At 42.8% G+C, this 26,809-nt stretch overlaps 1 protein-coding gene and 1 pseudogene across 1 annotated transcript in view; one reads left to right on the top strand and one right to left on the bottom strand.

The window, feature by feature from the left end:
- The first annotated feature begins 555 nt into the window (after positions 1-555).
- Positions 556-26,809, top strand: part of LOC136867429 (endochitinase) — a 52,282-nt gene continuing 26,028 nt past the window's right edge. The window contains exons 1-7 of the mRNA XM_068226868.1: positions 556-599; positions 680-925; positions 7,302-7,425; positions 12,956-13,117; positions 17,345-17,423; positions 24,699-24,913; positions 24,999-25,121. Coding sequence (XP_068082969.1) covers positions 556-599; positions 680-925; positions 7,302-7,425; positions 12,956-13,117; positions 17,345-17,423; positions 24,699-24,913; positions 24,999-25,121 — 993 coding nt within the window. The remainder of the gene's footprint in view (positions 600-679; positions 926-7,301; positions 7,426-12,955; positions 13,118-17,344; positions 17,424-24,698; positions 24,914-24,998; positions 25,122-26,809) is intronic.
- Positions 9,501-9,618, bottom strand: LOC136867574 (5S ribosomal RNA; annotated as a pseudogene).

Below are 26,809 nucleotides of genomic sequence, written 5' to 3'. Positions count from 1 at the left end.
GAATAATTCTGAGAAGTTCGCCGTCTTAACACGTGTCAACAAGTCTGCAACAACCTTCCGACTCACTCACAACAAATATAACAAAAAGTCCATGTCTAGAAATGCAAAAATTCGACATTATCAAACTGTAATTAGACCTGAAGCATTATATGTAGACGAATGTTTAACACTTCGGACGGATTGCGTGCTTGAAAGCTGGCAATTAAGGAAAGGGGGATTATCTGAAAAATTCTTGGTCCCAGTCTTAAAGATGGTGTTTACAGACTTCAGGGCAACTTAGAAATATACACCCACATTGAAAAGATATGAAGCGTAATCCGGAAAAGAAGGATGACATTTTACGCTCACCTCTTCAGATTGCCAGCTGAAAGAATCTGTAAACTCTCAAAGACATCTGTCAACAATTCCTCATTGGTTTGTGGTGATCGATAAAGATCTTCTGAAGAATGGAATCTCAGAAACAGACATTCAACTCTGAGTACAACTCAAACACAAACTTAGACAGGTTCACCATGAAGAAGTTCCAACTCGACTGAAGCATGTCCATTCTGATGCATGGAAGAAAGCACACTCCGAAAGGATGAGAACCTGGCAGGCCCGCAAGTAGACAAACTGTTGATATTTTGCGGTTCTTAGTGGCTCTCACAATGAATAATAATACTAAATAAATAAATTTGAGGCTTTTCCTTCTCACTGTTTCAGATTACATGAACTGGTATGGATTTGATGGCCTTGACCTTGACTGGGAGTACCCCGGTGCTGTAAGCAGAAATGGGACTCATGAGGACAAGGATAATCTCTATTTCTTTCTGGACGAACTGAGGAAAGCGTTCGACGCTGAAGGCAAAGGGTGGGAAATAACTATGGCACTGCCAATATCAAAAAATCACATAAAAGAAGGCTACCACGTACCAGAGATTTGCAGGTGAGTGCTACTAGAAAGTATTATCATGTCTGTACCAGCAAAGGACTTTTCAGAATTTTCTCTGGTTTGATAGTTTGAAAAGGCTATCTGAGAGATGGCATAGAACTGAGTTTATTACTTCAAATTTATGATCAGCGTGTAACAGTGGAGTAGTAGTTGTAACGCTGTTAGAATAGAATCCTGATCTGTATATTAAAAAAGTTAAACCTATTGTTGACTTTGTCATTTTCTCTAAATGTCATTAATTATGGCCAGGATGTTTATGACATGTCATATTTTATTATTTTTGTACCGGGCGGTACACCTCCACGCCGCTAATTCAAACATTGCGCCAGTTGAAACTCCTCTACTGGAGGAAGCCTGAACTTTAACAACCATGTTAATTCTAAAGTTTCTCAGAAGATGTCGCTATTGTAAATTTTGAAGAGTTCTGAACTGTGTCTTTTTCGATTTATATTTGTTTGCTCTGTAGTAAGAAGTGTGAACATTCTCTTCTAGATGGCACTACTTAAGAACTACAATTGTGCACCCCAGTGCGAAGTGAAGGAACTTTCTTTGAAGAAATTTTGTAGTCATAAGTTTGTTCTTTGTTAAATTTCTTTCAGTTATTTTTTTGGGTTGGCAGTATAACCCTTCTCTTTCCGCTTGTTTTGAATTTAGCCAATCATGAATTTCTCTCATTAAATTTTGACCAATAACGTATGTCTTCTCCGATATGGAGATGTTGCTTTATACTACCCACAAAAATTGAGGGGGGTGTGGGTTCTCATTCTTGAAAGGTGTCGAATGTTCCACGAGGGTATTTAAACTGCTGATTTTCTGGCCTCCGGGCCACTTCAGTAACATCTATCCTAGTGTGATTATGTAGCAGGGGGCGGGAAGCGCCTCTTTCTTCGGGCAGCAGTTCATCCATCATGTAATGGCCTTTTTAATAACGTCTTTGCTCGCAAGCTCAGCAGTTTAACCCTCGGGGCAGGTTCGAAAATTTTATCATGTAACTTTCCTTTAAAATGTAAAAGACACTTGGTATAAATTCTGTCTCTTTAACTACAAATTGGGATAGAGAGTGCCTAACCCTCTCGAGCTCCCACTCATATTGTTTTGAGGTGACTACGTTTTCATAACAGTTTCCCTTCTCTTCGTAATGTAATAAAGTTTTCCTATCGTGTCACCTCCGTAGTATGGGATTAGCCCTTGCATAAGCGGCCTAGTGCCAAATAGGTTTTAAAAAGGTGTATTAGGAGTGCAAGTTACGCCTCCACTGAAGTTGGTATTTTGGGGCCATGTAATTGTCCTGTTTCTTTACTGAATAGGCCTCACTAGGTTGGGTATTTTTACCCCTGTTCTTGTGTGCCTGGAGGGCAGCTTGAAGGTTGAGTTTGGTGTGGCCTTTGAATAGGCTTGAACTTTGTGAGCGGGTTGCCCTTTCTTAAATTTGGTTTCTGTGTTCCTCAAGCAGGCTTAACTGGGTAATTGGGAGCTAGTGCTCCTTGGCATGATTGGGGTTTTCTGCCCCTTTGTTGAACTTTGTACATAGGTAAAGTTGGGCTCATTGCTCAAGGATTGCGTGTCTGGGGGCTCGAAGCCCAAATCCATTAACAAATTGCAATTGTACATTCTTAATTTGTTGATATGCTACTGAGTACCTGTCATACTTGTTATTTCTTGATCTTGAAAAGAAAATATAACCTTTGTTAAATTTTAAATTAACTTTAATTTCGTAAGTTGAGACCTATTCATCCCAGCACCTTCTTTCACCTCTGCCGGTCCACAAAACATCGTAACAATTTTTATTATTTCCATGGAAAATACAAGTTAGGCATGATGTTATCTTTCTTCCTCTTAATCTGTTTACCCTCCATCGTCGGTTTTACCCTCGGACTCAGCGAGGGATCCCACCTCTACCGCCTCAATAACAGTGTCCTGGAGCTTGAGACTTTGGGTCGGGGATACAACTCGGGAGAATGACCAGTACCTCGCCCAGGTGGCCTCATCTGCTATGTTGAACAAGGGCCTTGTGGAGGGATGGGAAGATTGGATTGGACAGGCAAGGAAGAGTGTAGGAAGCGGCCGTGGCCTTAAGGTAGGTACCATCCCGGCATTTGCCTGGAGGAGAAGTGGGAAACCACGGAAAACCACTTCCAGGATGGCTGAGGTGGGAATCGAACACCCCTCTACTCAGTTGACCTCCCGAGGCTGAGTGGACCCCGTTCCAGCCCTCGTACCACTTTTTCAAATTTCGTGGCAAAGCCGAGAATCGAACCCGGACCTCCGGGGGTGGCAGCTAATCCCGCTAACCACTACTGCACAAAGGGGGACATGATGTTATCTACAGTGACTAAACTTATGTAATTTTCACGGGTCATATAAAGCCATATTTTGGCTCTTTTAACGTTTTTTTGTCATTTTCCGGTAATTTTTCATGTTATGGTCATATTTCCCCGTGATTTTTATCATATTTTTATCCTTTTATTCCATTTTCGCATATCTTCTTTCAGTCGTCTCAAAGACGACATCTCTCAATTTCTGTCGACGCTGTCACACTCGCGCATGTCCTGGGATCCTGTCCTCGTTGTGAACTGCTGCGCAATGCTCGCCATTATATCATCAGTCGCCGGCAGTCGAAGACTATAGAAGGCTACACAGCCTGTGAGCAGGATGAAATAAATGTCACATTTGGATGGGCGATCAGAAAGAACTGCAACAGCAAATTACATATATTTTATAAAGTTTTCAAATAGGAACGATCTTATATTTTCAGGCAACATTGACGTGTAAGGGGAAAAAGACCGCTCAACATCGCAGGATATTATTGGAACATATTTGAAATATGTCAGATAATTAGAGTTCAATTGAAGCTCACTATTCTGTCGCTTTCTACGCAATTGTCTCTTTCTATAAAACTTAACCTCCTAATTCACATAATTGTATATTTCTGAGAAAGATAATACAATTGTAAGAAATTACATACAACAATAATTAGGAGATGTGAAAGAACCGTCTTTGAGAAGACTAAAAGGACGTAGCAACAGGCGAATAGACATCATTTCTATCGAGCCGGTGTTTTGTCAGTCGCCACTAGTGTCACTCGATCCCAGCTTTAGAAAATGTGACAATCGCTCCCAGCCCATTAGTCAGGTTTTATGTGGCTTTCCATGATCCTTAATACAACGCCTCAATACCACCTTACCAATACAAACCCTCCTGGTAGCATGTCTGACATGGGAAAACCAGATACTCCTATAGAATAATTTCCCATTCCTACCTGCTATCTCTTTCTTCTCAGAACTAATAGCCTGTCGAAGTCAGTGTAGAATAGTGACGATTACCACGCGGGAGGTACGGGTTTCACCCCCCACCCTCCCCAACAACAAGAAAGAAAAATTCCCAGTCCATTAGTCCCGTCCAGCTGTTCACCATAGACAATCGCCCACAGAAGGGACTGTTCTCATTGAAGAGTATTGTTGATGGATTTCTCCACCACCTCTCATTACTATTTAAATCCAGCAGTGTTCATTAGACCAGCTACGTACGTGTTCATCAGATGTGTTCCGGTCAGATTAGCGCTTTACCGTGACTGTTCGTTGACACTTCCGTATCAACCACAACTAGAATGCACTAAATAATATAACCAGAACACTATGACCCACGGAGCGAAAATGAGAGGAAGTGGAGATAGCACGGAAGTGCAATATCTGGAATGAAAGCGATAGTCCTGTGTGATTTCTCGTGGTTATTCCAACGGTCACTGTCTCAGGGAGGGAGCCAAACAGTGAGTCACGCGCAGGTGTAAATACACTCATGTTCATAAAAAAAAAAAAAAAAAAAAACAGAACACCTTGCAAGACTAGAGATAGGAAGTTCATATTCACAGGACATGTCCATTAGTATGTTCTGCAGAAACGACTAGCATTTCAGTCACCTAGGTTCAGCACGTGTCATGTTGCCTAGTAGGCACTGGGTTCTCCATGGGTGCTGATAACTTGTTCCATGCGTAATGGCATCGAAGCGTATAAGCCGCAAATTGTGTCCTGGGGTATAGCCATCCATACTGCATTCACCTGGTTCCACAGTTCATCTTTGGTGGTTGGCACTGGGTCACAGCTCCGCACTCCTCGTTTCACAATATCCCACACATTTTCGATTGGCGACAAGTCCGGTGATCGGGCGGGCCAAGGCAACAGTCTGTCTGACATCCTGTAACAACAAGACGCCACATGTGGTCACGCTTTGTGCTGCTGAAATATGGCGTCTGGGGTGTCGTGCAGGAAGGGTATGGCTACGGGTCGCAGGATGTCATTCACGTAGGTCAAACTGGTCACAGTGCCCTGGACACGCACCAACTGTGATTTGTGGTTGTACCCAATAGCACACCACACAGTAAGGCCTTGAGTTCGCGCTGTATGTCTTGTGCGAATGCAGTCACTGTGATGACTTTCCCCCTGTCTGCGGCGAACCAAAATGCGGCCATCATTTTAAAACAAACACAACCTGGATTCGTCCGAAAACACTATCTGCAGCCATTCCTGTCCCCGTCCCCAGTGACCTCGTTCCATACACAATTTCAGTCTAACATATTTATGCACTTTAGACAAAGGTAGGCGGAGAAGTGGATGACGCGCCGGTAACCCAGACCGTAATAGACGCCGATGGACTGTCACTCGCCGAGGAGGACGCAGATCTGTCCTACAATGCCATTCGGATGAGGTGGCGATCGTATCGGGGGGGGGGGGGGGGGTATGGGTGGTGCGACCAGACCCATCTCGTCGTGTTCTACGGCCTTCTGTGAACCATCCGTTGCACTGCCGACACACTTCGTCCGACAAGAGCAGCAATTTCCCGGATGGATGCATCACGTTCTCTCATGCCAATAATGTGCCCTCTTTCAATATCACTCATATGACAGTACGGTTCTCGCGTACGTCTGCGAGGCATCCTGCACTTCTGCTCAAGTAACACTGATCCATTACATTCGGTTTATAGCGACAAACAACGAGAGCCGCAGGCACATTTTGCCAGTAGGTGGTGGTGCGCCGAGATATCGATGTGGACCTTGAACCTGAGGGCCGACATGGTTCAGATGCTAATAATTTCTTCAGAACATACTAATGAAGATGTCATGTGCATATTAACTCCCTTTCTTTCAATATGTTCTGGTTTTTATGAACATGAGTGGAGTTAATAGACTGGGAGGATCTGGCATTAGTGGCGACTGACATATATTCGTCGAACATCACAAACTAGTAGTCTTACATAATTGACCTGACTATCCGGTTCGAGACAAATGATGACGAAGCTGAGGAAGTTGACCGTGCGGTTAGGGTCGCGCAGATGTGAGCTTACATTCGAGACCGCACTGTCGGCAGCCCTGAAGATGGCTTTTTCTGCTTTAACGTTTTCACACCATTCAAATGCTGGGATTGTACCTTAATTAAGGTCACAGCCACTTCCTTATCACTCCTAGTCTTTTTCAATGCCGTTATAGCCGTAAGACCTATCTGTGTCAGTCCGACGTAAAGCAAATTGTAAATTGAAGTTGACCTCGAAAGAAAAGATGACTCTAAGAAACTACAATACTGTACTGTAAAGTCAAATACAATTCTGAATCTATACGTATCACTGGCCATGGGATTCATGATCGATGTTCTAAGGACCATTCCCCGGTAATTCGCGAGCTTCTTGAAAAGATTTCGACTAGGTACTGACCTTCTCCAGTCCGACTCACTGGCTGAATGGTCAGCATTGAGGCCTTCGGTTCAGAGGCTCCCGGGTTCGATTCGCGGCCGGGTCGGGTATTTAACCTTCATTGGTTAATTCCAGTGGCTCGGGGGATGGGTGTCTATGCTATCCCCAACATCCCTGCAACTCACACACCACACATAGCACTATGCTCCACCGAAATAACACGCGTTTACCTACACATGGCAAATGACGCCCACCCTCATCGGAGGGTCTGCCTTACAAGGGCTGCACCCGGCTAGAAATAGCCACACCATAAAAATGTAACTAATCTTCCGACCTGAGAGACAGCGTTACCGTCTAAGGGGCCCGCCTTCCCCTTCAGGGAACGAATGAAAACGTTTTAGTCGTAGTATTTTGTCCTAGTGGTAGCCGTCGAATGTTGTAGGGAGATATCTAATGTATACTTTACGGTATACACCATCTAACGGCTGCATGATAAAGCGGAAAATTCGAGCATGAGGGTTAATTTATCACCCGTGATGTATCTCGTTACCTTATTATTTGAAACTAACTTGTATTTTCTGTGTTAAGTACGTGGACCAACTACATCCAAGTTTGGCCCTTTAAAGCACAAATCTGAATCGTCATCATCCTCAACATTAATATAGTTCCTGTATTTTTATTTTTTCCACAGATTGGTGGATGCAGTTCATATGATGGCTTACGATATGAGAGGCGTTTGGGCTGGATTTGCAGACATACCAAGTCCTCTGTACAGTCGACCATTCGACAAACCAGGTTTCGAGAAACGCAATTTGGTAACTATACAAAACCTTTGTGATTTTTGCTCTTCGGTTACGGCCCCTGTAGCATTGCGAACAGCTTCGTCATGGCTTGGATCTTTCTCTTCTCGGAGAACCTCTTCATCCTGTCCCTTTTACCCTATGAGATTTTCAGTAGCCTCCGGTGATGATTATCTGTGATGTTCTTGGACTTCTCTCGGCGAGCTCCAGCATATTGGTTGGTGTGTGTACTAGGTGGTCGCAAATAATGTGAACCGGGTGGGAGGGTTGGTCATACTGATAAATAGGGCTCGGATGTTTATGGCCTAAAAATGTTAGAAATATGCAAGCATTTATGAACTAAAAATGTATTAAAATACGACGATAAATTAACACTATATTGAAAATATACTTTTAAAATCTAGCACATTCAATAATAATAAACAAGTAATAATATTAATTTTATTTTTATTTTTTGAATTTATTTGATTACTCATTCCAGAGGTAACTCTCAACTCTGCACAGAATGAAATAAATGTCACATTTTGATGGGCGATCAGAAAGAATTCTCAGCCTCGGGAGGTCAACTGAGCAGAGGTGGGTTCGATTCCCACCCCAGCCATCCTGGGAGTGGTTTTCCGTGGTTTCCCACTTCTCCTCCAGGCAAATGCGGGATGGTACCTAACTTAAGGCCACAGCCGCTTCCGTCGCTCTTCCTTGTCTACCCTTTCCAATCTTCCCATCCCCCACCAAGGCCCCTGTTCGGCATAGCAGGTGAGGCCGCCTGAGCGAGGTACTGGCCATCCTCCCTAGTTGTATCCCTGACCCAGAGTCTGAAGCTCTAGGACACTGCCCTTGAGGCGGTAGAGGTGGTATCCCTCGCTTAGTCCGAGGGAAAAATCAACCCTGGAGGGTAAACAGATTAAGAAGAAGAAGATCAGAAAGAATTACAATAGCAAATTACATATATTTTAAAGTTTTCACATTGACGTGTAATGGCGAAAACATCGCTCAACATCGCAGGATGTCACTGGGCCATATTTGAAATACGGCAAATCATTAGAGTTCAATTGAGGCTCACTATTCTGTCTCATTCTATACACCTTACCCTCCTAATTCACATAAATATATGTTTCTAAGTAAGAAATTACAGATAACAATTAGGAAATGTGAAAAATTCGTCTTTGAGGCCACTGAAAGCAGGTGTGAGAAAATGGAGTAGAAAGATTTTAAAAAATATGGCAAAAACACGAACATTCAAGGGAAAATATGACCATAATATGAAAAATTACCGGAAAATGACAAAACAGTTAAAAGATCCAAAATACAACTTTATATGATCCGTGAAAATGGCAATATTTTACTGACCATAGATAACATCATGCTTAATTTGAGTTTCTCCATGGAAATAATTTCTTCGAGTCCTACTGATAAAAAATTATTCTTCTTCTCCTTAATCTGATTACCCTCCAGTGTCAGTTTTTCCCTCGGACTCAGCGAGGGATCCCACCTCTACCGCCTATGGGGAAGTGTCCTGGAGTTTCAGACTTTGGGTCAGGGGATACAACTGGGGAGAATAACCAGTACCTCGCCCAGGCGGCCTCACCTGCTATGCTGAACAGGGGCCTTGTGGAGGGATGGGAAAATTGGATGGGATAGGCAAGGAAGAGGGAAGGAAGCGGCCGTGGCCTTAAGTTAGGAACCATCCCGGCATTTGCCTGGCGGAGAAGTGGGAAACCACGACAAACCACTTCCATGATGGCTGAGGTGGGACTCATTTGACCTCCCGAGGCTGAGTGTACCCCGTTCCAGCCCTCACACCACTTTTCAAATTTCGTGGCAGAGCCGGGAATCGAACCCGGACCTCCAGGGGTGGCAGCTAATCACGCTAACCACTACACCACAGAGGCGGACCTGATAAAAAAATAATAATGAAAACAATAATTCTATATCACCGTCCTTGTCGTTTTATCAGCTGCTGAATTTAACCAATCAGATCGCTTCGCAGGCGAATTCAAATGGGCTTTCCGAGACGGTCTTGCTAAATCTGCACGTTGCTTAAGGCCGGCTTGAGTGCCATGTCGAGAAAACATCAGACGATGTAGCAGGCAATAATACGGCACGTGGTGTTCCTAAGCGGTCACCCATTCAAGTACTGACCACCCCCAATGTTGCTTAACTGCGGTGATCAGACGAGAACCGGTGTATTAACATGGTATGGCCGTTGGGTCATATAATAATTACCTATGCATTACATTTTGCCTCTATTGGACCATGAACAGAATGGTTCGTAATATGTATATAAATAGATGTGTGTATCTGTATATTTCACCTTGCAGCCACAACTATCCACTGCAGACCACTGCTGTTTGTGTGTGTAGTAGCCTGGAGTCTCCCGTCGTGCACTATAGGGATTACGTTTCTGTAGCTGTGGGGGTGTGTGAGATATGGGGCTTGAAAGTGGCTGACTTCGTCACTGAATGTATTAAAAAGAGTGAGAATGTAGCGGAAGGATCGGAGTGAGCATGTACTCTAGAAGGCTGTGATGTGCACTCCTTGGTTTTATATATCATCTTTGATTCATCTCGCAGGAGTATGGCGAACTCAGAACTATAACAGTTTTCCCCTTGAGTACATCTGTCAGTATTTTCTGTAATCATGAATTTAAAGCAGATACTGAAACAGCTCCTTCAGTATCATTGAGGCAGTAAACCTAGCCAACAGTGAAAGAGGAAGATCGGTTTTCATACCAAGAATTCCATTGATCTGAAATGATCTGTCCATTTTGTTTCAATCCATTACAATTTCCAGTGAGATTAGATTATAGCATGACTTACAATATGACTCAGCGCCAAAAGTTCCACAATTGCGGATTCCTGTTTCACACATGATCAGCTCAACGTTGCTTTCGTCCGAGTCAGACAAACAGAACGTCTGTTTGTGCATGCGCCAGGCAACAAGACATCAAAAGCAGTGTATACGAATATATTTTTATTAAATGACATAGAATGTAAGATATTTTTATACCCTGAAGAAAGAATAAAAACAAAAGAAGAAACAGAAGAAGAGTGGTCTTTTAAAGCATGTATTTTGTATTATATAGAGAAAACCGCAAGTGTAGGAAAAAACAAAGCGAAGTGGGTTGTCTTCAGCTAGTCAAAATGTAAGAAGTATGCAAATAAGTTAAACATAATGAAAATGTAATGTAATGTAATGAAAATTACAGAAACTCAATGCATTCCAATGTCTGCCTCTGGTTAGTGTGATTAGCTGCCACCCGCGGGTCCGGGTTCGATTCCCTTCACTGCCACGAAATTTGAAGAGTGGTACGAGGGCTGGAACGGGCTCCACTCAGACTCGGGAGGTTAACTGAGAAGACAGTCATCCTCAAACAGTTTTTCCGTGGTATCCCACATTTCCTCCAGGCAAATGCCGGAATGGTACCTAACTTAAGGCCACGGCCGATAATTTCATCTTTCTTCAGATCTTCCCATCCCCCTACAAGGGCCATGTTCAACATAGCAGGTAAGGCCACCTGGGCGAGGTACTGCTTTTCATTCCCAGTTGTATAAATCCGACCCAAAGTCTCACGCTCCAGGACACTTCCGTTGAAGAGGTAGAGGTGGTATTCCTCGCTAAATCCAGGGGAAAATCCAACCCTGGGTGGGGGGGGGGAGAGGTTAAGCAGTTCAAGAAAGAAAGAAAGAAAGAAAGAAAGAAACAATTTCTCAATGTTAATCCAATACAGATAAAATGTAACAGAGCTAATGAATCACCAGATAAGCAGAAACCAACGACGATGCTTTCAAAAATGACCGCCCGAACAGGGACTTGCACCCTGGACCTTCACGCACTACCATTGTCTAATGCTCTACCGACTGAGCTATCCGGGCTCACGTACTGGGGCACAGCGGAAAGTCTTGTTTACGGACATCGACAGGCGATAACACCCTGCCTACGTGCGGGGGATACCTTTTCCGAGGAGGAAGTTCGCCCAGTCTAATTTTAAAACGTGCATTATGCATACCACCATTATGTCTTTCTTCTTCTTAATCAGCGAAGGATCCCACGTCTACCACCTCAACGGCAGTATCCTTCGGGGTATACAGCTGGGAGGAGGAACAGTACCCCGCCCAGGCGGCCTCACCTGAACAGGGTACTTGTGAGCGATGGGAAGATTGGAAGGGATAGACATGGCAGAGGGAAGGAAGCGTCCTCGACCTTAAGTTAGGTACCGTTCCGACATTTGCCTGGGAAATCACGAAAAACCACTTAGAGAAAGGCGCAGAAAGGAATCGAACACCCGTCCACTCAGTTAATCTCCCGAGGCTGGGTGAGCCCCGTTCCTGCCCTCATACCACTTTTAAAATTTCGTGGCAGAGGCGTGAATCGAACCCGGTCCTCCGGGGTGGCAGGTAATAACACTAACCGCTACACCTCAAAGGCGAATCTATTATTATTATTATTATTATTATTATTATGAATGGTTTTTTTCTTCTTAAGCTGTTTACCCTCCAGGGTTGGCTTTTCGCTCGGACTCAGGTCGGGGATACAACTGGGGAGAATGACCAGTACCTCGCCCAGGCGGCCTCACCTGCTATGCTGAACCTTGCGGTGAGATGGCAAGGTGGGAAGGAAGAGGGAAGGAAGCGACCGTGGCCTTAAGTTAGGTACCATCCCGGCATTTGCCTGGAGGAAAAGTGGGAAACCACGGAAAACCACTTCCAGGATGGCTGAGGTGGGAATCGAACCCACCTCTTGACCTCCCGGGGCTGAGTGGACCCCGTTCCAGCCCTCGTACCACTTTTCAAATTTCGTGGCAGAGCCGGGAATCGAACCCGAGCCTCTGGGGGTGGCAGCTAATCACACTAACCACTACACCATAGAGGCGGACATTATGAATGGTAATATACAATTTTGTACTAGGCCTGAAACAATAAATTGTTGCATATATGTCTATATGTTTTTATTTCCAGTACTGGTAGTCAGTTTCCGTCCAGGTTTGATTTCTGCCCCGGACTCAGCGATGGATCCCATCTCTACCACCTCTGTGGTGTAGTGGTTAGTGTGATTAGCTGCCACCCGGATGCCCGAAATTTTAAAAAAGGTACAAGGACCGGAACGGGGTCCACTCAGCATCGGGAGGTCACCTGAGTAGAGTGGGGTTCGATTCTTACCTCAGGCATCCTCGAAGTGGTTTTGCGTGGTTTCCCCGCTTCTTCTTCGGTGAAATACCGGGATGGTCACGGCTACTCCCTTTCCTCTCCCTTGCCTGTCCCTCCGAATTTCCCATCCCCCCAAGAAGCCCCTGTTCTGTATAGCAGGTGAGATCTCCTGCGCGATGTGCTGGTTCTCCTGCCCAGTTTAATTTCCGACCCAATATCTCACCGCCGTAGCAGCCTCGGACGCCAGGGGATGCGTTCTCCTCCACCACTGTGTCGCAGTCCTTTGTCCTGGGCGCCTCTGTTGGATTTCCTGTCGATGATTATACAATGTCTGCTCGTTCAATTGTACCTTCAGTTGACGTACAGGTTACTTCTTCACATACTTCGAACTGTGCTTTCAGAATGACAGTCTTCAGTTCTGGGAGGACAACGGGTGTCCCGTGGAGAAGATGATAGTGGGAGTACCCTTCTACGGCCAAGTGTTTACTCTCGTGGATAACAGTTCATATCTTCCAGGCGCTCCAATCATCAAAACCAAGAAAAAGTCAATGTCGTATTATGAGGTGAGTTATATATTTGAAAATTTCATAAACTACATCGGCTGGTTAAATTTAAAGTTCATAATAATGAAAATGAAGGTTTTAGACACCTAGAGGCTAATTACAGGTTGGATGAAAATTCACGTACGAATACACCAGGGGCCGATGACCTTCGATGTTAGGCCCCTTAAAGCAACGAGCATCACGAATACACTACTACAGGATTGTATATAGGACATGATATCGTGTTGATACCAACAAGAATGTTCATTGTTGCCTGGTTTCGGAGTTATAGAGGTCAGAACTTGAGAACTTGGCAACACTGTAAAGGTGATCACCATAGCACTGCCTTCGTAATGTACAGGCCGTACTGTAGAAAGCGCGCCAAGCCGATCAGCTGATCAATTGAGGCGAGCTAAGCGAATGTTATAAATTGTACTTGTGAATGTAATCCATAAGGATTCGGGGCATTCTTAGGATAATTTTGACCGTTGAGAGATAAAAATTCATATTTAAGTATATTGCATGTTTTTCTTTAAAGTTATTACATCAGGATTTACGTAAACAGCTGTTATTAAGATTTTGAGACCTCATACTGTAGTTTAGGTTAGGTATGGTACCTGCACATGGTGAGTAATATAAATTCAAGGGACGTAATACTTCTCATGTAATTTATTCATTTAATTGTTATGTGTAACACGTTTTTTGTGGAAATATAATGTGCTAGAAATTTAAATACAGAGTGTGAAATTTCGCATTTGCCACAATGCTATGAACTTGTGCGTACCACGGCGAAAATACAACTATACAAGTAAATAGACATTAATATTTTCATTTTCTTCGTATGGGGGCAGGTTACCTTTATGAAAAACGAAAATCCCAACTGAAGAAATACCTGTTACAATTAATAAAGTTGTGTGTTTCATTCATTTTTCAGAGCTGATGATGAGTTCTGCTTTTGACTTTCTTGTTACACAGATTTACAAGAGAGCGTTTTATCGTTGATACAGAACAATCACAAAAGTGGACAGTAACCAATGGAACCTACTTATGGTTATTTCTTGGGTTCGTAAAGTTGAGTACGCGCTGCCTTTTCTCTACAAAATTAATGGAAATAAAAACCATTCCTCGGCAGTTTCCGTGAATGTGGGAAGTAACTAATAGATCTGGCTGATCAGTGCATTAATATTTGGGAAAACATGGGATATTCCTAAACAAAAAGTGATACAAAAGTTTGTATATACGAAAGGGTCTCAAGAAAGTCTTCGAAAGATAGTGCCGCAAGTGTCAACAACAACAACAATAACAACAACAAAAACCAAGAAAGCTACTGTATTTATGGCCATCTAGAGGTATGGAAGTACAGTTTATTATTGCACGTTTGTTTTCTCCATATTTGTATTAATGCAAAATAATTATTTGCTGGATACATTGACGAGTAAAACACTGAAGCTTTGACCGTATAGATCGCACTACAAGCCTACATCTCATAGACCTGACTTTCGAGTTTATGATGCGATTACAGGTTTTAGTGATCTCACCTGTAATATTAATACAACATTTGTAAATATTTCGTAATTACAAAAGGTACAGACGCATCATGTCCTTGCATTACACGGGTCGGACGGAGGAAACAGTCCGCCTCTTTGTGTGACGTCATCGGAGCTCCAATATGGCCTGTACATCACGAAGGCAGTGACCATTGTGACGCAGTCTATTAGAATGGCTGAATGGCTAACATGTCTTCTTCCAAATATTGTTGTTGTTACACTCATGATCATAAAAACCAGAACACCTTGAAAGACTAGATATAGTAAATTCATATTCACTGAACATGTGCATTAATATGTTTTGAAGAAATATTTACCATTTGAACCATGTCGGCCCTCAGGTTCAAAGTCCACATCGATATCTCGGCGCACCACCACCGACTGGTAAAACGTGCCTGCGGCTCTCGTTGTCGCTCTAAACCGAAGGTAATGGGTCAGTATGTCTTCAGCAGGCGTGGTGTATACCTCGCAGACGTATGCGAGATCCGTACCGCCAAATGAGTGAGTTCTAAAAAGGGCGCATTATTAGCATGAGAGAACGTGATGGATCCATCCGGGAAATTGCTGCTCGTGTGGGACGAAGTGTGTCGGCAGTGCGGCGGGTGTGTACGGAATGGTTCACAGAAAGCCGTAGTACACGACGAGATGGGTTTGGTCGCACAACCCATACCCCACCCCGAGAAGATCAACACTTCACCCGAATGGCATTGCAGGACAGATCTGCGTCCTCTTCTGCTCTGGCACAACAGTGGAACAGTGTAACACATCGTACACTATCAGGAGTGACAGTTCGTCGCCGTTTATTACGGTCTGGGTTACCGGCACGTCGTCCACTTCTCCGCCTACGTTTGACCAATGTGCATAAACATGCTAGACTGCAATGGTATATAGAACTCCGTCACTGGGGACAGGAATGGCAGCAGATAGTGTTTTCGGACGAATCCAGGTTCTGTTTGTTTGAAAACGATGGCCGCATTTTGGTCGACCGCAGACAAGGGGAGAGGCATCACATTGCATTCGCACAGACATACAGCGCCAACTCAAGGCCTTATGGTGTGGGGTGCTATTGGATACAACCACAAATCACAGTTGGTGCGTGTCCAGGGCAATGTGACCAGTTTGACCTACGTGAATGACATCCTGCGACCCGTAGGCATACCCCTTTTGCACGACACCCCAGACGCCATATTTTAGCAGGACAATGCGCGACCACATGTTGCTGCACGAACACGTGCCTTCTTGTTGTCAGATGATGTCAGACTGTTGTCCTGGGCCGCGCGATAAACGGACTTGTCGTCAATCGAAAGTGGTTTTTTTTTTTTTTTTTTTTTTTTTGCTAGGGGCTTTACATCGCACCGACACAGATAGGTCTTATGGCGACGATGGGATAGGAAAGGCCTAGGAGTTGGAAGGAAGCGGCCGAGACCTTAATTAAGGTACAGCCCCAGCATTTGCCTGGTGTGAAAATGGGAAACCACGGAAAACCATCTTCAGGGCTGCCGATAGTGGGATTCGAACCTACTATCTCCCGGATGCAAGCTCACAGCCGCGCGCCTCTACGTGCACGGCCAACTCGCCCGGTAATCGAAAGTGTGTGGGATATGGTGAAATGACGGGTGTGGCGCTGTAACCCAATGCCAACCACCAAAGATGAACTTTGGAACCAGGTGAATGCAGCATGGATGGCTGTACCCCAAGACGCCATTCGCGCGGTATACGCGTCGATGCCATTGGTATCCCCCCACAACGCCCCTGTTCAGCATAGCAGGTGAGGCCATCTGGGCGAGATACTGGTCCTCCTTGCCAGTTCTATCCCCCGACCCAAAATCTCACGCTGCAGGACACTACCCTTGAGGCCGTAGAGGTGGGGTCCCTCGTTGAGTCCGAGGGAAAAACCAACCCTGAAGGGTAAACGGAGTAAGAATGAAAGAAAATTGTCACAAATGTAAAATTCTAGTATATTTTCAGTTCTAACGGCCTCCTCATCCATATACACATTTTCTTCTCATTAACTTGCCTGTTTATAGTCTTAACATCGTTTTTTTTTACCGAGCTCGAAAGCTGCAGTCGCTTAAGTGCGGCCAGCATCCAGTATTCGGGAGATAGTAGGTTCGAACCCCACTGTCGGCAGCCCTGAAAATGGTTTCCCGTGGTTTCCCATTTTCACACCAGGCAAATGCTGGAGCTGTACCTTAATTTAGGCCACGGCCGCTTCCTTCCCACTCCTAGCCCTTCCCTGTCCCATCGTCGCCATAAGACCTATCTGTGTCGGTGCGACGTAAAGCAACTAGCAAAAAAAAAAAAAATGTCGCTTTTGAATATTTTCTTTTCTTATAACTTTGTTCATATGAACAACTACCGAATTATGCCTCCAATTTTCCTTTTAATAAACGTTTCTCTCCTCATTGACATACCTGTTATGTTTATTTTATAGAATTGTGGAAGTTTTCTCTTGCTGTTAAATTTGATTCTAATTGTTTTCTCCATATTCCTTACTTCATACACTACCTCTTTATGCAGCCTCATTTCTTAACTGATCACTATCTCTCTTAATAACATTCCATTCCTATGCCACCTGACGGTTTGTCACACGTTCACCCAATTATAGTTAACTGCTAAGGTTGATTTAGAATATGATTTAATAACCATTAAAAACTGACAAAATCTACTATAAACCGTCCTTTTCTTCCCTTGCTCTTAGATCTGTCAGGAGATAACGGAGGAGAAAGGTTGGACCTTCGGATGGGACTCCTATGGAAAGGTGCCTTATGCCTACAAAAGTAAGTCACTCTCATTCAATAATGAGAACAGCACTCGTGTTTACTCAAGTATAAACAGGTAATTAGATGTTATTACATTGAGTTTTTTCATGCACTAACAACTTGTTATAACGTAAATACGTTATTTCTAAGTTACCAACTTCCACTAATTTCATATCTCATGTCGTCCGACTCGTTGGCTGAATGGTCAGCGTCCTGGCCTTCGGATCAGAGGGTCCCGGATTCGATTCCCGGTCGGGGAGGGATTTCTTTGATTAATTCCAAAGGCCCGGGGGTTGGGTGTTTGTTCTGTCCCCAACATCCCTGCAACGCACACACCACACATAGCACTATCCTACACCAAAATAACACACAGTTACCTACACATGGCAGATGGCGCCCGCCCTCATCGGAAGGTCTGCCTTACAAGGGCTGCACTTGGCTAGAAATACCCACACGAAATTATTATTATTATGTCTCATGCCGCTACAGAACTGAAGGGCGTTAACCTACCAAGCGACCGCTGCTTAGTCTGAAGGCCTGCGGATTACGAGATGACGCGTGGTCAGCGTAACGAATCCTCTCTGCCGTTATTGTTGACTTTCTAGACCGGGACCGCTATCTCACTGTCAGATAGCTCCTCAGTTGTAATGAAATGAAATGTCGTATGGCTTTTAGTGCCGGGATATCCTAGGACGGGTTCGGCTCGCCAGGTGCAGGTCTTTCTATTTGACGCCCGTAGGTGACCTGTGCTCAGTTGTAATCAAATAGGCTGAGTGGACTTCGAACCAGCCCTCAGATCGAAGTAAAAATCCATGACCTGACATAGAACCCATGTCCTCAGGCTAAGAGGCTGGTATGCTAACCCCTGCACCGCGTGGTTGGTCTCGCTTGATCATAACATCACCAGTTCAGAGTTACTGACAAGTTTACGCTACGTACTGAACCCATAATTCTACGGTGAGAAAAATTTTTATTTTTCTCAAATATTTATTTGGTATTCAGAAACTACTGTATGTTTGAGGGCAGCCATTTTTGCGCTCCTACGAGTCCCGATGTTAGCGTGGGAAGGTTCTTCCTCAAGGCGAGCTCGTGAATTGCCGGGACACCTCGGTGGGACTCGAGTGCCCGACAATTCTTTAAATTAATGGAATTCTGCACAACGAGGGATTTTGACAATATAGTAAATGAAGAAATTAATAAGCAAAATTATTCATACACCCTCTGTGAAGTTAGTGACACCAGGGAAAACTTTAAATGCAGTTAAGCCTAAGTACATGGTAGCGTGAGATCAGCGAGCCAGTTACACGTGCCAAGGTCATGGGCAGAAGAAAACGCGCGAAACGCACGGGCAGAAACAATTTATTCCCCGTGTTGTGAGTGTAGGAAAATTATAAAATTAACATCGAACATAAGTGCAAGTCTGTCCGGAGTTCTGGGACAAGTCTTATCAAAATCGGTTTATTAGAAGCAAATTTGGCAGATTACACAACCAAGCCTCAGAGAGGGGATAGCGTCCTTCCTGAAATTATAAAAGAAACCCCCCACCGTAGATTTTTCAGTGTCGATCTGGAACTTGGAGCCGCGGGAGCTTGTGCCCGTCGTCATTAGAATTCGCGCCAGATTGACCGACAAATATCTAAATACATGTTCGTGGCTAAGGTCCATATATTTGGTTAAGGAGAGAAAGTGATTGGGGAAGTTCTGAACGTTTGCAGACGAACTGAGAAGGTGTAGGCTGGATAATATACACAGCAGATTTTATATTTTATCATTTCATGTACTCTTGTAAGTGAAGAGGGTCTGGGGGAAGCTACACAGAGGAGTTCTGCTCCCTTTATCGGTTGAACACCTGTTCTTATTGAAACAACGGAGAGAGAAACCACTCTGAGAAAGCATCAGACAGTTGTAGTCGACTGCAGGACGAGGGAAGTTCGTGGTGCAAGTTACAGAGAAAGTGCATTATTTATATGGTAAATTTAATATCGTGTGTGTGAAGGGTAGTGTTTGGATGAGTGAGATTTTGAAGATGAAAATGTTATCTGTGAAAATGAGTGGCTAAGTACGAGGTTGCTGGTGAGGATGTAACCAGAATGCTGAGAATGTCACCAGTGTGCAGGTCTGTCTAATTTATATTATGTTGTAGTTAGTTAGTTACTGTCTGTCCTAACCAACGTTTCCAGATGATTGTCGGGTCGATATTCGTAATTATCAGGCGAGAGGCGTTGTAAATTTTGGTCAGCGTGTGAAAATTTCAGTGTGTAAAATTCATGTCAAGAACGGTAAAATGCGACGCCTAAAATTTTGTGTTGAGATGAGATATCATTCAAAGTGCGGATTTGTGAACGTTATAAGTGTAAATTTGTCGTGGCGAATATCGTAATCTCAGGTGTCAGTTGCATTCAGAAATGCTGGTCGATAATAATAATAATAATAATAATAATAATAATAATAATAATAATAATAATAATAATGTTTACCGCGGGATAAGGAAATTCTTCTCTGTAAAATTGCATTTAACCAGTTATTTTTGCAAGGATCGTAAGCATATTTAGATAATGTCAATAAAATTTGTTAGAGTCACAGTTATTAATGGGAAGGAAATTTTGAGACATCGTGTATACCAGTGTTGCGAAAGGTCGATGTGTGCTCTTGGACTCTTGAGGTTCGAAGGTCGTAATAATAGTAAAGTAAGAGATGTGTTTAATAATGGTTGTCGTTTTCACCAGGGGATCGAAGTATGAAAAAGGGTCTTGAAGGAAAAGGGATTGAGAGCGATGGATTTATATGTACGTGGAGATGAGAGAGAAGCGATGCCGCTGGAATAAAGCGATGAGAAAGTGTGTTGAGATAAGCTGTATTTTGTAGAGGAAGTATTTAGGGAACAGGCTGTGTGAGGCAGGCTGTATTGTTTTCCGCAATCAATCCAAATTTGAGATGACTATGATGTGAAGCATTGTAAAATTTATAGAACGATTCCAAGTGAAAACGACTCTAGTAAAATGTTAAAGTCTGGGTAGTAAACATCCAGTGATTTTTGATAAGATAATGAGCGGCCTCAAGGATTAACGAGCATTTTGGACACACGGTTGGGTTATATTGAATTTGTTCACTGGATAAGTCATTGATAAGATGGTTGGAATTGATGATAGGCGATCTGAGAATTTCGAATGCGGTGGTGATGATTATTATTTTGAAGGCATCCACTAAAAGGGTAAACATGTGTTGGGAATTTTTATTTGCTTCCCTAACACTTCAGTGCACAGGCTGAGAGTGTGTTCGAGGTGGAGAATCGTTCGTCACGTCTATTTATTTTTGAATTCACATATTATAATGAGGTAGACACTTACTGTATTTTTCGAGAGGTAGATATTTACTGTATTTCGACTTGCATTCCTTTGGTAATAGAGACGTTGGTTCCGTCGTGTGGTATTTTGTCTGACCAAATCTAGTGTGGAATATCAGAGTTTGTTTGAAATTGCTGTTCGCCTGATATGTTAAGAGAGACGTGGTACGACCCACTTTGACGCCCGACGATAGATTTAGGACGTCACGTGTTATTCTTGGAGTCACTGATGATGAGACGTCCTAGGTCACGCCCGACGACAGAATTTGGAAGGCATCATGTACATAATGATTAGGTTTAGGGTGTACAGATTTCAATGTGAGCCCGACGATAGGTCTGGGATGGTAGCTGTACACACTCAAGTCTCAGCTTAGATGTTCTTCTTTTGTTTTGTTTCTTGAAGCGGCCTGGGGAAAGGTAGCATTTACAATACGATATGATTTTATGACGAGGGTAAATGCGGAGCTCTCCATTGAGATAACGGGACTGCTATCAGAGAAGTGAGGGCTGTCCAAGTGTTGGATATCGGCTCGACATAGATTAAATGTTTTTACTGTAATTCGTCGTGCGTGTTAAGCGTTAATGACTTCGAGATGTTAATTTATTTTTACGGACTCTATTGTTTTCTCGTTTTAACGTCCGTTCTCGTTTGATAGTGTGCATATTGACACTCAGTGTATTAGTGTGAGACTTGAGTTGCGAATGCGGTTTCGATTCGTCAGCCGGTATTTTATATTTATTTTAATCTTGTCATATTTTCATCCTTATTCATAATTAAAGTAAGTAAGTAATCACGTTATAAGTAGTGTGTTGGGACAGACAGTAAATAGAGAGATCTGTACTGGTAGCATTGTTTTCAAGGGAAAGAATTCCTTAAAATTGTAGTAAATTGTAGCGTGGACTGGTAATTTTATTAAGCATAACAAACCCATTTCTAACCTGAAAATCGGTTCAATAATAATATTTTCAAGTGACTTTTCACTTTTTGATTAACTTCAGTGTTTGGCATTTCTTCTAAATGCATGATTAGTAATTGTTTCCTGCATTTCGCAGTTTTGTTCCTTTAGAACGATCTAACGTAAGATCCTCCCGGATCCTGTTGTTGTTGGTTCCTTCCGAACAGCTGTTTGGGGTGATGCACGTTTAGCATCGGGATTACCTTATCACTTAAGGGTGTCATGAATGACAAATACATGGTGGAATTTTATTTCAATTGTGAATTATGCTGTTAACTTGTAGTGAACACCATGCTTTTCCATAATATTTCGCAACCTATCCAAAGCAACTGATAGCCAGTTTGGTTCGATTAAGGGTCCATTCGGCGGATGTTCCGTATCCGTGAAGGGTATTTGACTGGTGGATAACCTTAATTGAGAGGAAATCAGGCGTTCTACTTGTTGAAAGTCAGATTTTCCACGGATCGTGTGGATTGACTCTCAGTTCTCGTTTGGAATAATAGGTGCCCGGTTTTCAGGTCTTCCCCTTTTCAGTTTTTCAGTTTCGCTGTCCACTACCATATTAGCTTCTCTGAAGCAAATCTTTCGGCATTGTAAGAAACAAATTGGCGTTATGTAATGTGACTGTGTTTGAAACATTCAAAACAAATAATTTATATTTTTTTCTGCAAGAATGCATATCAAATTAATTATGTTATCGTGCTATTTCAGTTTAATAAAAGTTAGTAAGCACATTTTTGCTCCTCATTTCAAGTAGTTAGGCTTTCTTCTGAACCCCATCGTTTGGTTAAGATCGTGACTGAATTTATTCCCGCAACGACCCATGATTTAAGAGTTCTAAATTGTTCTACTGTAGCAGCCGTGGCCGACCAACGATGGAATGGTAAGTTCAAGGGTTCAGTACTGTGCATAGGCCTATATGCGTATGGTTTCAAGTGATTTTATGGAATCTGAGAACGTTCTTTTAGAACGAAACATGTTATCCTTTTGTTTTTTATACGTTGCTTTACGTCACACCGCCACAGATAAGTCTTATGGTGACGATGGGATAGGAAAGGGCTAGCAGTGGGAAGGAAGTAGCCGTGGCTTAAATTAAGGTACAGTCCCAGCATTTGCCTGATGTGAAAATGGGAAACCACGGAAATCCATTTTCAGGGCTGCGGGCAGTGGGGTTCGAACCCACTATCTCCCGAATACTGGGTACTGGCCGCACTTAAGCGACTGCAGCTACCGAGCTCGGTGTCATTCCTTTTGTAATAGTGTGTATTTTTCATAAGTATGTTATAGTGTTGAACGTGTTTTGATGAGTGGTTTCGACACACTGAAAAGAATTGCAGTTTAACATTGTATTTTATATAAGTTACATTTTTTTTGGTTTAAAAATCATTCGTGTTAGAAAATAATTTGGCATTTGTGTTCTTCCTTTCTTTCTTTTCTTTTCGTAATCCACTTTCCCTCCAGGGGTGGTGTTTCTCTCGGACTCTGCGAGGGATCTCACCTATATCGCCTCAAGTTCAGTCTCCTGTAGTGTGAAACTTTGGGTCGGGGATATAACTGGGAAGGAGGATCAGCACCTCACCCAGATGGCCTTACCTGCTATGCTGAACAGGGGATTTGTGGGGGATGGGAAGATCGAAAGGGATAGACAAGGAAGAAGGAAATAAACGGCCGTGAACTTGATTTAAGTAGCCTGTTATCACGTCATTTGTCTGGAGGAGAAGTGGGAAAGCTCCGGGATGGCTGAGGTGGGAATCGAAACTCCTATACTCAGTTGACCTCCCGAGGCTAAGTGGAGCCGGTTCCCACCCTCGTACCACTTTTCAAATTACATGACAGGCCCGGGAATCGAACCCGAGCCTCCGGGGGTGGCAGCTAATCACACTAACCACTACACCACAGAGGCGGACTGATATTTATTTTGCTAGCATTTAATTTGAATTCTGCGATTTCTATGAAATGTCGAAAGCAAGTTCTCCTGTGTGCATATTTATTTATTTATTTATTTATTTATTTATTTATTTATTTATTTATTTACTTAACCCACTGTCCCTCATGCTGAAAAGTTTACACTCTTCTTCTGTGCCTTTTTTTATATTATTCTTTTGTGACCTCCATGTTTAAGCAATGAGGCCTTAGGTATGAACATCTGATATAATTCGAATATTCTTTACGTTATTTTCCGCAATCTTTGTTTTAAAAATAGTTCATACATCACTCCATATTTGAGAATTTTTTACTCATGTGTACGTACATTTTTTCTGGAGGAAACTCTGTAAAAATCTGTTTCTAACTGCAAATACCTTGTAACTACCATTTCAAAGGATAACTCAATAAACCAAGAAATAATTAATAGGACTTAGAAAGCTTCTCAATTTTATTTTCAAATGAGACATCTACTGTGCGATGATAAAATATCCCCAAAAAGCAGAATTGACCCTGTGTCATGCCTACTTCATTCCAGTTCTCACCAATGGACTGGAAACATGTACCGTACATAACAAGGCTAACAGTAAAATCCAGCCAACAGAAATGAAATTCATCAGAACAATGAACCAAAAGACCAGGAAATACAAGATTAGAACAGGAAGGAGGCCGGCATCAAAATACCTGTTACAGAGCTTTAAGGAAGACGCAGGCTTCAATGGTTTGGACATGTTATGAGGATGGACAGAACGAGAACAGAAAGGAATTACTTTGACAGAGAAGTGAAATAGGAGATGCCCAGTAGGGAGGCGAAGGAACCGATGGAGAGACACAGTGAAATCGGAGGTCAGGAAGAAGAACTTCACTGGGGCGGACATAGAGGAACAGAAACTATACTTTGACAAGAGGAAGTGGTGAACGGTTGTATACCACACTCGTGTAACTGGAGCTGGGAAATGATGATGATCGTGATGATGATGTGATTATGATGATGATGATGTATATGTATATATTTAGCTACTTTTATTATAAATCCGAACCCGGGTAATATGTTTTAATATTTGTCCACAGATCTCACATGGATAGGGTACGAGAACCCGCGCAGTATTCAATACAAGATGGATTTCATCAGAGAGAAAGGCTATGGAGGAGCAATGATGTGGGCCATCGACAAAGATGACTTTCGAGGAGCTTGCGGTGTAAGGAATCACCTAGTGCAAGTTCTCAACAACAGTATGAGTGATTACATAGTGCCTTATCCAAGGAGAAACGGGTCAGCAGAGCGGGTAGGTTAAGCCTGAAGACTAAATTCGTTTAATGTAACTTAATTTTAACAAATGATCCTATTTCCTTTCTGTTTCATGTTTCCAGACCGATAGTTCTCCAGAGCCGCCAGCCAACGAGTGCTTGGCAGCTGGAGTACCACGTGAACCAACGAACATCCAATGCCATCCAGAGAACAACACAGTGATCCTTGAGGAAGGTTTTAACAGAGTAAGCATTTGTTCACACGTCGAGGTTCGAGCAATGTGATTTTTCTTTGCATGAATCGTTTGGCATTTAAGGGAAAATTCTTCCCTTTATGAAAGGGGGTATAATAATTGAGGGTCATTGTCACTATCATCGCTGGCTTCACACCGAGACAGTAACTTTTCTTATCCCAGCTAATGCAGATAGGATTCATCAAAATTTGTTATGTTCCTATTATTCATATTCCACATAAACCTGGATGTCCCGTGACTGTAATCGTGATGTATACAGTATCATAAAACTACCTGTGTAATGTAATGAAGAGGCTATGAAGGAATTTGCTAAAGCTAACATGTATGGCGCCAAGTTAATTAGAGCAAAATTCACCACAATATGATTTTTTGATGATGACATAGCTCTTTCTACAGAAGAGGAACATGGCTTGTAAGAGGCTTTAGAAATCAGAAATAGTGAACTAAAAGTTGAAGCACAGCTGTAATGTGTAGAGTCCGGCCTTTTGGGCTCTAATAGGTTAGATGCAAACTGATTGAAGTGCGTAGCAAGTTTTATGCAGATCGCTGTGCGATGGTGTAGGGAAGGCTACAGAAAATGTAGGGATTCTTAACTAGCCGTACCCCTTACGTTTATGCTAAGCTTACAACACATCCATAGAGCGGGCCAGGCGACATTGCATTCTAACTATTACAGCCTCAAAATCCGGTCTCTAGATGTTAAAATATTAAGAAGAAAACCGAAGTTAAAAAATTCACTCGTGATGGTAACCAGAAGGCTGACTTCTTCTTTTTCTTCTTCTCGCCGTGCTGTTTTCTATCGAAGATTGGCCGTCATCACGGCCATTCTGGTCTTTAAGTCTGCCACGTGGAAAAGTGACATCTTGCTCATCTCGAACTAGTCTCTCAGGTTCTTCAGCCAGGTCTCCGTTGTTCTGAGATCTTTCCCTGGATCACTGACTCTAGGCTCCTCTACTTTTGTTCATGTAACACTTTTGTGTGTGAATTCTTTGCTCACTTAACTTCTTTGAACTTATTTGCTTTGCCTTGCTTGATGTTACTTGGTGGGGTGAGTTGTTGACTTGTGCCCATAACTCATTATTTAATACTATTATTGGTCCAGGGATCATGTTATTTTTCTTACAATAAAATTCATTTTTGTGTTACTTAGGGTATACTTTTCACCTCCATTTTTCCGTCTGAACTGCCCGCGCTAGTCATGATGGACAAAGATATTGAGCATTCACAGACATAGCAAACAAAAGACGACACGATGAAGCGGAATGCCACAGAAGAGAGTCGTGTCTACAGCGAAACAATCGCCGTAGTTACGTATCTATATTTCTCTAGTAGTAATGGTATTTGGCCCGGGGTTATCCGTGGAACGCAGAGGTGAAAGAAGGTGCTGGTGGGAAGAATGGGTCTAACTACAATATCAAAATTTAATTTAAAACTTTAAATAAAGGTTATATTTCTTTTCAGATCTCAACCTTAACAAAATTCTTCACTTAGTGAAAGAAAAACCAATGTATCAGGTACAATGACAATTTTAATACAAGAATAGAAAACCCCAGAATAGGGGATTTAACAGTTTTGGGCTCCAAGCTCCAAATTTACGAGATTACAATGTCGCCAAAAGTAGCGTTTAATTAGACACAAAATTCCAGAGAACTTTGCTCCAACCGTAACAATTTAAAGCCT

This window comes from Anabrus simplex, chromosome 3 (genome assembly GCF_040414725.1).
Source record: "Anabrus simplex isolate iqAnaSimp1 chromosome 3, ASM4041472v1, whole genome shotgun sequence".
Taxonomy (NCBI): domain Eukaryota; kingdom Metazoa; phylum Arthropoda; class Insecta; order Orthoptera; family Tettigoniidae; genus Anabrus; species Anabrus simplex.
This window is presented reverse-complemented; position numbering and strand designations above follow the sequence as displayed.